Raw genomic sequence first — 12,628 nt, 5'->3', positions numbered from 1 at the left:
CTGAAATGAATCTGAGCTTGTATGAAGGATGTCGATAGACATTCAAAGTAAACACTCCTTTGTTTGGGTTGTGCTCCAGAGCACAGTCAGCCGCTGCTAATGGATTTTCTCCCAGGCTTAATCCATGGCGCAATTGAACTGATGTTTCTAGACCCACTGCCATCCATTTTGTTGGATTGGACACATTTTCAGTTTGGGTTTACCTTTTTGCGCGCAGCTGCAGTTTGAAAGAGCATCTCTGTTATATGGTTTGTCATACAGTGTGTGTGTTGTCGCGGTCACATTCCTCTGGGCCGACGGTAGCACCACTGACCCCGGGGCTCCAGCTGCAGTTATCCCTCGCTGACCTGAAACCTCTGAACAGCGGGCCGGCCTCTATTACTCTCACTGACTGTTTCCTCAATGTTGATAAGAAAGACTATTTGTCTGCTTCGGCTTGAGCAGCTGAGCAGGTAATCAATACAAAACATTTTCCGTACTGCACAAGTTCATTAAACGTGGAGCTGACACCTGTTAGTGTTTGCTGTCAGCAGGGCGCCATCTATCCCGGCCTTATTGATAGGACCGGGGCACGACCGAGACCCTCTGAAACCTACGCCACACAGCACCGATGAGCATTAGTGCTAAGAACAGCTTTGATTCCACAGCTCATTTTGGAAATAGTATTGTCTTTTATTTTTACTCATGACACGTTAGAACACTAATATTTGAGCTAATTATGCAGCCTGATGTGAGACAATAGGAGCAGTTCAGTGCAAACATGAGAGAACGGAGGCTCGGCTAAATGTAGTTTCTCTAATGTGGATTAAAAAAAAAGTCTAATGTTTTCTTTGAACAAATTTTTCCTTTGGTATAAAAGGACTGCCGTGTCCCGAAACTTGAGAAACCTATGTGCATATTTAAATCAATCACAGCATCCTCGTTAATTCATCCCTATCTACCTTTTGAAAATCAGGTCCCATGCGTGCAAAATGAAACTGTTGAACTTCAAACAAACCTCATGAATAATCCTGCTGAGCTTCTGTTTAAATTAGACTACTCTGATTGTTAGATGTATGGAGGCGAGTCAGAGTCCAACCTCAGAAGAGTTGTGAGGAATCGAATAATACATTAGTGTGTTCACAGCTTTCATGCAGAGCCACAGCTATGACTGAGAGCTCAGAGGTCATGTCATCAGTACTGCGTCAAACTATCTGGGATTAAGGCGGTTCATAAGGTATCCTTGTGGTATTGATTGTTATCATACAGTGTATTTTTTGCTCATCTGCGAAATTGAAAAAAAAAAAGCAGCTGGACCAAGAATCTTGCCTTTATTTTAGTGATTTTCAAAAGGGAGACTTTTTACACATACTTTTATTTCTAAAAATGGTTTCAAGTTTCAGTTATAGTAATAAAATGTTTGTTTAACTAAAAAAAACTTTTTTTTCATTCTTTAGGGGTCATTGTAACTTTATTTATATATTTATAACACCTTTCAAAACACAGTTAAAAAGTGCTTTACATTAAAAACAAAGCACATATCAAAACAAAGGGAAAAGGAAATGAACTAAAAGCCAGTCACTAGGTACATAGTAAGTACAAGAGGATAAGATGTGTAAAAAATGTCATAAAACATAAGGAAAATCACTGAAAAGCAGTTCTAAAAAAGTGAGTTATTAAAAGTAATTTAAAAGATGAGACGGAGTTTGTGGCGCTGATCTCCTCAGGCAGGTCACTCCAGAGTTAAGGATGACTACAAAGGCACTATCTTTATGAATTAAGCTGGATGATTAATGAATAATAAAAAACAAAATTATAAAATAATACTTTTAAAAAATCAATACCAAGACAGGGCAATATTTTCTGAGACAGTTATCATACAGTTTAAGTCTTGTACCTCTGGGGTGCCCGGTAGCTCAGTTGGGGGAGCGGGCGCCCCATATACAGAGGCTGCGTCCTCGCCGCAGCAGCCGTGGGTTTGATTCTGGCCTCTGCCCTTTGCTGCATGTCATCCACTCTCACTCTCTATCTCCCTTTCACACATGAGCTGTCCTATCACCAATAAAGGCAAAAAGCCAAAAAAAAAAAATCTTTAAAAAAAAGTCTCATACCTCTGCAGCTCTGGATCAGAGGGGTTTATACTCAACCATTACACACAAAATGCACTTGGTGATTTTCTTTCAAGCAGCATATGGTATGTATTAGACTCAATAAAGTGATTATTAACAACAACACCCAATTTTACAACTAATATTTCTTTACCAGAATATTCATGTATTTTCCCAGTGTAGTATAACTGAACAGTTAAATGAAATAATAAAATTGGTGGCCAGTGAAATATTTCCTCTGTTGTTGTGGTTACACTGTGGGAAGTTTGACACATGACCTCATTATCTCTAAAACCCTGGCTGTAAGTCAATTCAGTTTTATTTATAAAGCCCAATATAACAGTTTGCCTCAGAGGGCCTTACAGCATCCCTCTGTCCTTGGACCCTCGCAGTGGATAAGGAAAATCTTTCCAAAAAAACCCTCTTGAACTGGAAAAAAATGGTAGGAACCTCAGGAGGAGAAGCTGAGGAGGGATCCCTCTCCCAGGAGCCTCAGCTGATGGGCAGTGATACACTCAGCAACCACTTTATTAGCCACGCCTACTGTACACTAATGCAGGCAAACACAACAGTCCCATTAAAATATTCATCAAGATTTCAGTGTCAAGTTTTTGTATACACTAAGGAGGTGCTGATTCAACTGTATGCCAACTTTTTAGGCTGCAGTTTTTGTTGCTGTTTAACTGCACTTTGTTTTCCTAATATTTAGTCTGCCCTCACTGATATAAACGAGGTGGTCAAAATAGTAAAAACACCTCCTCACTAGTGTATATGTCTGAGAAGGCCTACCAGGCAAAGAGTTCAACAAAAATGTCCTTTTTGACAAAACATCTGATAACATGATATCTGTGATTGTGGCTGAAATGTCGTGCTCCAGATGTTAAAATCCTGCTCTCACAGCAGATTGCTTTATCATCAAACACTTGCCATGAGCTGTGAGACAGCTTAGTTATGGTTCTTTTAAATATCATGAATCAATCTGATTACAGCTTTACTTGAATGTTTTACTCATGAGTTGGGGATTATATTAAACATAAATGTTGATTTTAAATATCGCTGTTACAAGGGAGGGGGTAGCTGCTCTGAAGTTATCGGACTAACTTTTGTATTTAGACAGTTAAAGATTACAGGGACAGTGCACATTAACAAACATTTCTGTAAGTGTGCCAGTTTAGCCAGCTTTGCTATTTTTAAACTTTAGTCCCTGGGCAGGTGTGATGACAACAACAACACAAAAACACATTCAACACATTAAAACAGGAATATCACAGAACTGAGAGCACAAAGTACGTCAAAACAGGGAAAACAGTGAGTAAAACAAAAAAACAACGCACAATACAAGTTTGAGATAATTTACAGAGTATTGGCACACATTTTATGGCCTTTTAGCCATGATTTTTGGTTATTTTGAGGTCATTTTAAATGAATGATATGTGTCAAACCTCCTGCTAAGTGCTGGTAGACTGTTCCTGTGTGAGCTGCTCTCACTGAAAAAGCTGGCTCTCTGAAGGCACACCTCCTCATTGATGGTCTTTGTTGCTGTTGTTTTACCATCAGACATAATTTGCTGTTTAAGGGATGAGCAGTGCTGCGCTGTAGACACCCAGCTCGCTTAGTTATTGTTAACAGAGGCACTGAAGCAAAAACTTTACAGTGCAGTACAACTGCAACTCCCAAAATAAATCCAGAGCATTTTATTTAATGAGTGTATACATCTTACACAATCCAAAAGTACAACACAGTATTATACCTTTGCCTTTTTTCAAAAATATTTGTTTTTGCTTGGAAAAAATGAATGAATGACTTTATTTTGAACTTAAAATTAAAAGATTTTATAAACAAACAAAAGTGCAGTGTCTGAAAATGAGTAGATAGGTGTAAAACTTATATATTCCGAGCCCTTTCTCACTTTTAACTCATATATTATTCCCAAATGTATTTACAAAAAGTGTACAAACAACCAACCCCAGTTTACTTTCCCACCAAATTTAATAAATAAATACCTATCCCAGGATTATTTACATCCCAATGTTACTAAATAACTTGAAACATCCCTAACACTACCTTTCCTCATCCATATACCTGCCAAAAATCATCTTCATACCATTCCACAAGTCCATCCCGTACACTGCAATACACAGTCAAATACATAATAAATAATTATAAGGTCACAGTTTAAAACTCTTTATTTTTAAATTCCTGAAATGCATATGACATGCATATAACAAATAAAAAAGCCATTTACTTGTAAAACTTGAACCTCTCCAGAAGTTAACTGTGTTTGCCACTCTTTACTTTGAATAAAGGATTATCTGACTAACAAAATGTGTAACAACAACAGTTGAGCTGGTTGTTTTTAACGTGTTTGCTCTGAGAGTGAGAGTGTCTCCACAGTAATCCTCTGCTTCTCTGTCTGTCTCTGTCTCTGTCTGTGTGTGTGTGTGTGTGTGTGTTCCAGGGCAGAGGAGGTCAACGCCATCATGGCGAATCTCGAGAAAGCGAACCAGGTGAGTACAGTCTGCCTCTGCGCTTCTCTGATTGAGATGCTCCTTCGTTAAGGTAATCACTCCTGTAATCAAGCCTTGGCTTTAATTAGACGCCCTCCGTCCTGTGCCCACCCCCCTCTTCCTCCCACTTCCACCTCCTCTCCCCTGAGTGTGTGATTAGCGAGTGTAAACCTGAGCCCCCGTCGCTGGGCGCTATGGCAGCACGGCTCCACTCAGCAGAGAACAGCAGACTGCCGCGCGCGATTGATGCCGGAGCGCCAAACGCCGGGGTTCTTAGTTATCTCACTGCCTTGATTGCTTCCTACGTATCGTGGTGATACCTCTTTTCTTCTGCTCCTTTCTTCTCCCTCTCATGCTCTTTTTCTCACTCTGCTGCTCTCTGCCAGCAGCTCCTAGATAAATGTTCTCAAAATGAATCATTAATTAGCAGGCCGGGTGTGACAGAGCAGGTAAACAGTTTGGGGAATAAAGTGGGCTGACTAAACAGCCCCCTCAGCAGAATAAACCGGTGGCTGCACTCGTCTGCGCGCGCGGGCCTCTGCTCAGGCTTTCACGCGGCTCTAAAATTTCAGAGCAAGGGCGCCTCCTTTGATTTATGTATATGCGCTCACCTTGATCATCTCATTAGCCAATTGATGCGGCTGGTGTACGGAAACTGTAAGGCTGTGATACCGTGTGTGTGTGTGTGCGCAGAGAGCGGAAAAGGCCCAGAGGGAAGTGGAGAGGCTAAAGGAGCAGTTAGCCACAGGAAACTGCCATCCAGCAGAGGGCACCAGCAGGGTAAGAACCACGTGACATGTTATTTGATTTTTGGCCACATCTGGGCAGTGGTGGAATGTGCAGTATATTTACTCAACTACTGCACTTAAGTACTATTATGAGATACTCACTTGATTACTTTCATACAGTGGTTGAATGTGACTAATTGCATTTACTCAAGTACTGTACTTAAGTATAAATCGGAGGCACTTTTACTTTATTTGAGTATTTTCTTTTCAAGCTACTGTTACTCCACCACATTCCAGATGGAATTATTGTACTTTTCACTTCACCACATTTATCTGAATAATTTAGTTATTTTACTAATCATAAACATAAGAGTTTATAAAATACAATGTTTTTTTGTCATAAATTAAATTACAATTACAGTTTATATAAGTACAGCTGCAACAATTACTTGATGAATCAATTAGTAGATTTACAGTAAATTTATTGCTAACTATTTTATTAAACATTTAAATATTTTTCTATTTTTTTCTTTGAGTGATGAGTTTTTTAATGCCCTTTTTTCTCTTTTTGAATAATTTTGCATTTAATGGTATGTTATTTTCATTTTTATTTTTGTTTTTTTTTTCTTCATTTGGTTCTTTTACTTACTTAATTTTACTTAAGCACCATTTTGATGAAGGACTTTTCCTTGTATCAGAATATTTTCACAGGGGTGATCAAATCTGACTTAAAATTCTGTTACTGCATTGCCTAATTCTCACCCCAGATGATTCACACACATATTTTAGTGCACTGTTTGTCCGCCTGGCTGGTGGGCAATGCGTTATGTTAACTCAACTGTTTTCAGCATGGGGGCTGGGTCACAAACTTTCTCATTTAACAACTAAACAGTACACTAAAATATGTTTCTGAAAACATTCTAGATGAGAAACAGGCAATGCAGTAACAGAATCTTGATTCATATTTGATCAGCACCGCCTAGTTTGACAGTTTGACTGCAGTAAAAGAACAGTGATTCAAGGGAATGCCATTAGAACCAGTTCAGTTTTTCTGTCTCATGTACCACTGACAGGAATCAGGATATAGTGATATTTTGAGCAAATATAACAAAACATTAATTCAGTAAAAGTTACCAACTGTAGCTTTAAATTTAACATACAAAACATCTGAACATTTTTGAAGTTAAATTAACTGCCTGACAACCAGCATTAAAATTCTGCTTATATGTTAATGCATTACTGACATAATAAAAGTATAATATAATATAATATAATACTAACACAGATTCATACTTAATACTTTTATGTACGAATCTGAATGCAGGATTTCTATAGAGTTTTTTTATTGTAGTAAATTATACTTTGACATATGTAAATGATGTGAATACTTCTTTCACAGCTGGCATGGCTGTGGGTTTTTGGGGAACTAGGATGTTAAGTTGTCATTGCTTTGGTATCTATGTAGTTCACTCTCCAGAACTAACCTGTTGTAACCTTAGATGTTCTTTTGAAGTTAAAGTTGCTGTGGGTGGTGCATTTTTTTTAATCAGCCAGTTGAAAATCCAGATTTATTCTTAGACTGAGACTTAGAGTTTCTTCCAAAATGTCCCCTCAATGACCTATATAGACATAGTTGCACATGTGCAAAAAAGGTATAGCATCACCCATTGTCCAGTGCAGGACGAATACATCACAAGAAGAAAAAAAACACATAAATGAACAAAGTCTGAATAACATCCTCAACATAGCAGTTATAATTTTAACAAACTGAACCATATTGGCTAACTCTTTGATATTATATTTTCAAATTTGACAGCACCTGGTCCACTCCAGTATTTTAATTACTGTGTTTCTGTCTTTATCAAAACAATGACAAAAAGATACTCATCATCTGTCAAACATAGCTCAATGTCTCAAAACAAAATCATGTATGTGTCATCTTTAAAATTACCAAATTAAGTCTCACACACCTACATTCTGACAGATTGGTTCTGTACATCAGACCACAAAATCATACATGATGCATGATGACATACATAATACAAAATGGCTTTTAATTGGCATAGATATGATGCGTCTACTACATTAGTATACAATACAATTGTATCGTACAAAACAACGATACAATTACTTAGAAATATTAAAATGCAGTATTAACGGTTACCTGAAGTCAAATTCTCTCACTCTCTAGCTGTCTGCATCATATCAGCACGGCAGAGGTTGTGATTCACCGGCTGGCCTCTCACCTTTTCTCCTCCTCACTCCTTTTATCACCTCCCTCTCCTCACCCTCACAACCTTTGTCACTTCTGCTTCTCACCCTGTCAGGAGAAGAATGAAAAGGGCGAGGTGTTGCCCTCCCAGCTGGAGGCTGCCCTGCTGGCTAAAGACCGCGAAATCCTCCGTCTCCTTGAAAACATTCAGCGGCTGCAGTTCACGCTACAGGAAGTTCAAGAGACCTCGGCCAATCAGATCCTAGAGCTGGAACGGCAGCTAGCCTATAAGACAGAAGCTATCGAGGTGAGCGTCTGCGACACACTGAGACGTGACAGAACATCGCAAACACCTCCTCAGTCCTCTGCGGCTCTGATGAGAAACTTATTCAAATGAAATAACATGCTGCTTCTCTTTTTCCATTTCAGAGATTAGAAGCTAAACTGCAATCCCAGATGGACTATGAAGAGATTAAAACTGAACTCAGGTGATCATTTTAGAGTAGACTGAATGTGCACGTCATTCATAATTACTTATAAAATTAACTTTCTCTTCATGTTTGTTTCTGTCCATAGCATCCTAAAGGTAATGAAGCTGGCTTCAGCAAATGGCAGCTCGTCCCAGGAGAATATATTTATATAATATATATATATATATATATATATATCCCCTGCACCATCAGCGTGTGTTGATGCAGCAGTTTTTCTTTCTCTCACCAAAGTGGTTCTTTGGTTTCTTCTTAATGTTCTCCTGTGTCAGGAAAGAAAAACTACACAAGTGCCTTTGAATGCTTCACTGATTGTCATCAATTATCAGGATATCTACAGCCACTGCAATTGATTAATCGAAAATTAACAACTCGTGTGTGCGTGTGTGTGCATAGGATTCTGCCAAGGCTGCAGAGGCTCTTCTGCTGGATAAAGAGGCCTTTCTTCCATCTCACAAATACCTGGTGGATAAGGCCCGAATTTTGCACAGCACTGGTAAAATAAATCTCTTTCACATTTCTTTTTTTTGTCTATGAAAGTGAGATTTTAATAGATACCTGCAAGATTCTTAACAAGAAGAAGCGAGTCATGTCATTGTCTAAAAACTCCCCATAATTCACAGATTGTGTGGTGCTCATTGGTCAAGCTCAATCAATTTTAAAGTCAATGTTTTTCAGAATTAAATCTCTTCTGCATAAACTGAGCCTGCAAGATGTATTCTGGGATTGCAAGGCTAGAAAGCAACTGAAATAATTAATTAAATGTCTGTTATCAGCTGGATAACAATTAGTCGGTTTGATTACATTCGTGCTAATTAGCATGTCAGTCATTCTAGAGAATTGGGATAAAATCTTATTTTGGGGTTTTTTGATTTTTATTCTTCTCTTAGGCTGGAAAAATATATTTTAAAAGGTCAAAGTCTTGACTGTTAAACTTCGTACTTGGCCAACTAACCCTTGATGTAATTTTTTTCTTAAATAGCATAAGTTGGATGTTTGAGGTGAGCTCTGCCAGAGTTGACAAAAAGGCAGATAAATTATATATTTATTAATTTCCCAGCAGTCCTAGTGATTAGCCTTTTTATTTTTTTAGAGATGCTTAAAGTTCTTTAAATGGTAGTTAAAATGCTCATTTTAAAACCATAATTTATTTGCTTTGGTTTAGAAGGACCACCATATCGACCTGTTTTGGTTGAGACATACTTGGAAGCAATATCATGTAATGAGTTTATCAGAAAATAGAAAACTTACCAGTACATGAGCAGCATTCCCTCCTTTTTTTGAAAATCAAAAAACGAGACAGGAGACCTTAGAAAATAGTTTACTCTTTTATGCTGAATTAATTAATGTTTTTGGAGAAATCTGACGAAGTTGACAAAAATCTGGAACATATCTTTAAAGGGCAAACATTTTCACAAAATATATTTCAAAATCAAACATGACTTATTATAGCAGTACATTTTTACACTGATGTTATCAGTATGTACTGTAAGTTTTCAATTTTTAAGGCTTTTAACACAGTTTTAATTGTGACTTTTTAAATTATTTTCTGGGACAAGGGCATTTTTAGGCACTAGGTAAGTTGAGAAATTAAAAAATATTAAAGCAGATCAAAATATTTAATAAATCAGTTTTATGCATAGAAATCCTTTAAAAATAATCTTTCACCCCAGAAACTAAATGGGCGTGTTTTTAATTTGGTAGTACATGATTTGTCTCAGTTCTCAAGAATGGGTGATGTGTTATATATGAGCTCAGTCTGTGTGTGCGTGTTTTCTGTCACCAGATGATGACCAGTCAGAGGATGCAGGAAGAGAGACTGGCAGGCCGCCTGGCTCCCACTCGTCCTCCTCTCATGTGGATGGCCGTGCCTCCCCCAGTCCCGGCCCCCCCACCCTTGACGGCTCCTCCTCCAGCCATGATCTACCCCGTCCATTTTCCGTGTCGCCTTGCTCTGGTGACAGACTGTCAGGAGACCATATCCTTCACAAGCAGCTCCTCTCGCCACACTTTAAAAAGGAAGGCCTCATGGCTTTTCCCACCGCCCTCTATGCAGCCAAAGTCGCCCCTCATGTCAGCCACCCAAGGGCCCGTGGGGGCGGGCAGCGTCGACGCCGGCCTGCCAAGCGACCAGTCGGAAAGCGGCAGCTCAACTGCAGGAGACGAGGACCAACTGGACACGGCAGAGATCGCCTTCCAGGTGAAGGAGCAGCTGCTGAAGCATAACATTGGCCAGCGTGTGTTTGGCCACTATGTGCTGGGCCTCTCCCAGGGCTCGGTCAGTGAGAGATCCTGGCAAGACCCAAACCCTGGAGGAAGCTGACTGTGAAAGGCAAAGAACCTTTCATTAAGATGAAGCAGTTCCTCTCTGATGAACAGAACATCCTCGCACTTAGGACCATCCAGGTCCGCCAGAGAGGTGAGTGGAAAACACAGCGACATGACACAAAGTTTTAGAAAAGTGTGCAAGCTCAGTTGGGAATTAATAACACTATATGTATTTGTAACATGACAGTTAAGATGAGCCTTAAAAGCTGGGGTGGACAGTTTAATTTAGGTGTCAATGGTCAAAAGTCACACGATAAACTGAGCAAAGTGTTATTCAAATAGTCTGAAAGAATGCTGAGACCCGCTCTGATTTTAGCCTTAAGAAAATCTAGAGAGTAGCTGTCAATCATGTTAACCACAGCTCTTGAACTGCAGTTAAACTGTCAAAACAAGGCAGTGCTGATCAAGCATGAATCAAGATTTTGTTACTGCATTGCCTATTTTTCATCTCAGATGTTTTCAGAAACATATTTCAGTGTACTGTTAAGCTGTAAAGTAAAAAAAGTTTGTGACCAAGCCGTCAGTTAAGCCAAAAGAAAACACTAGCCGGACCAAGTTTCTCATTTTACAGCTAAACAGTATAATAAAAATATGTTTCTAAATTTCCAATTTGTTCTGATCATGTAGATGCTCAACAATCAGATATAGATTCAAAACCACTCTAATACACATTTCAAAGCTGAAAAGGAGCAGGGAAAAGAAAAAAATCTTATTTTACCTCCTCCTTTCTAAAATTATAAAAAAATCTATATATTATTATAAATTATTAATTATATAAACAAAAGAAATAAATGGTCTGTCAAATACTGTTACTTAACAAACAACATTGAGCTATACACCATAGCACCATAAATCACCTTCACTAAGAGGACAAATTTTACCTGATAGCTTCATATAGTCTAATTATTTCTAATTTATTTAGTCTTAATACATCTCCTTAAACTAAAAAAAAATTTTTACACTTTAAATCATTCAGTAAAGAATTCCACAGTTTGATGCAATCTTGACTCTTCTGCTCTGATTGGTTGTTTTCATGATTCTTGCAAATGCCATTAACAGCACTATGAGGAGGCAGAGAAGCACAATTTTTTAATAGATATTATCTGCCTCATGTTCTACTGTTAGGATATAGGGACACTTACTTAAATACTTTTTGTCATAAAAAGTTACCCATTGTAGCTTTAACCATGTATTCTAAACTATTGTCTTAGAAACAAGTATGAAACACAAGTGAATGAACTGTCTAAAATGTCATGAATGTTCACCTGCGTGTGTTTACAGTGACTTTTAAAGGTTTGGGTGCGTCAAGTTATATTCTTTATAATTCTTATTGTCAACAAATCCATGATTAGACCAACACTGAATTTATTTAACTACTAACAAGTATTGCATGTATTTATCTTTATCTTATCCCCCTTTGCTCCATTGTTGTCCAAAAACACATCAGTGAGCCACAATGTTGCACTATGTTCCTTCATTTACATGAAGTTTATTTTAAGGCAATCCCACGCACATGCACTCTGATGCTGCTGAAAATAAAACAACAAATATGCATTAATCCACAGCTGAAAATAGTCCCCTACAAATAAATATGGTATTGTCCTTGTTTGGCATTCGTTGACAATAAGAAACATGTCGAATAGTTTGTTTATTTATTTATTTATTTTATTTTAAACATAAATGTTACCATTTGATGCACCGTACCATATTATAGCTTAGAGCTAATTGGCATTTGCAGTCTCTCGGCGGGTCAGAACAAATACACAGCACAATATGCCGGCCTGATGCTTTAAGTGGAGCAAGTTAAAGTTGAGCCAGCAAATACTCCCGCATAAACCAGTGATAATTAACTTTTACACTTTTGTCTTCAAATAGAGAGTTTAGATAACATGGTTAAACAGGTGTCTCTATAATCGGCCAAAGCTACCAAAATAAGAACTAGGTTATTAAAAAAAGTCATTCTGGGAGTTTTTAAAGGAATTTGTGAGGGTTTGAAGCTACAGTGTACCAACAAGTTTCTCGAGCTGATGCACTTATGCCATCTTGTTTTGGTGGCTAAGCTTGTGGACCTGTGTACGTTTAAACCCTCTAATCTACTTGGACCTCATCCTTGACTTCATCTCGGCTTCCTCTGCCATGTTTGTAGTGTTACTTTTAAACTTTGTTTTCTCCCTAGATTCACAGCTTTTGAAAGTTGAGCTTCCCGTATACTGCAACCTCAGACAGCACGCGCTCAAAGGCAGCCATTGATCTACCAGTCAAAAGCAAAGCCTTGGAA

At 38.3% G+C, this 12,628-nt stretch overlaps 1 protein-coding gene across 1 annotated transcript in view; it reads left to right on the top strand.

Moving 5' to 3' along the window:
- The window catches only part of cux2b (cut-like homeobox 2b), a 107,593-nt gene that overhangs the window by 83,614 nt on the left and 11,351 nt on the right, over positions 1-12,628 (top strand). Inside the window, 9 exon segments of the mRNA XM_042489033.1 lie at positions 4,546-4,594; positions 5,288-5,374; positions 7,650-7,841; positions 7,964-8,022; positions 8,111-8,157; positions 8,417-8,518; positions 9,809-10,089; positions 10,091-10,306; positions 10,309-10,441. Coding sequence (XP_042344967.1) covers positions 4,546-4,594; positions 5,288-5,374; positions 7,650-7,841; positions 7,964-8,022; positions 8,111-8,157; positions 8,417-8,518; positions 9,809-10,089; positions 10,091-10,306; positions 10,309-10,441 — 1,166 coding nt within the window.

This window comes from Plectropomus leopardus, chromosome 6 (genome assembly GCF_008729295.1).
Source record: "Plectropomus leopardus isolate mb chromosome 6, YSFRI_Pleo_2.0, whole genome shotgun sequence".
Lineage (NCBI taxonomy): Eukaryota > Metazoa > Chordata > Actinopteri > Perciformes > Serranidae > Plectropomus > Plectropomus leopardus.
The sequence above is the reverse complement of the archived record's forward strand: the minus strand, read 5'-3'. Positions and strand labels throughout refer to the sequence as shown.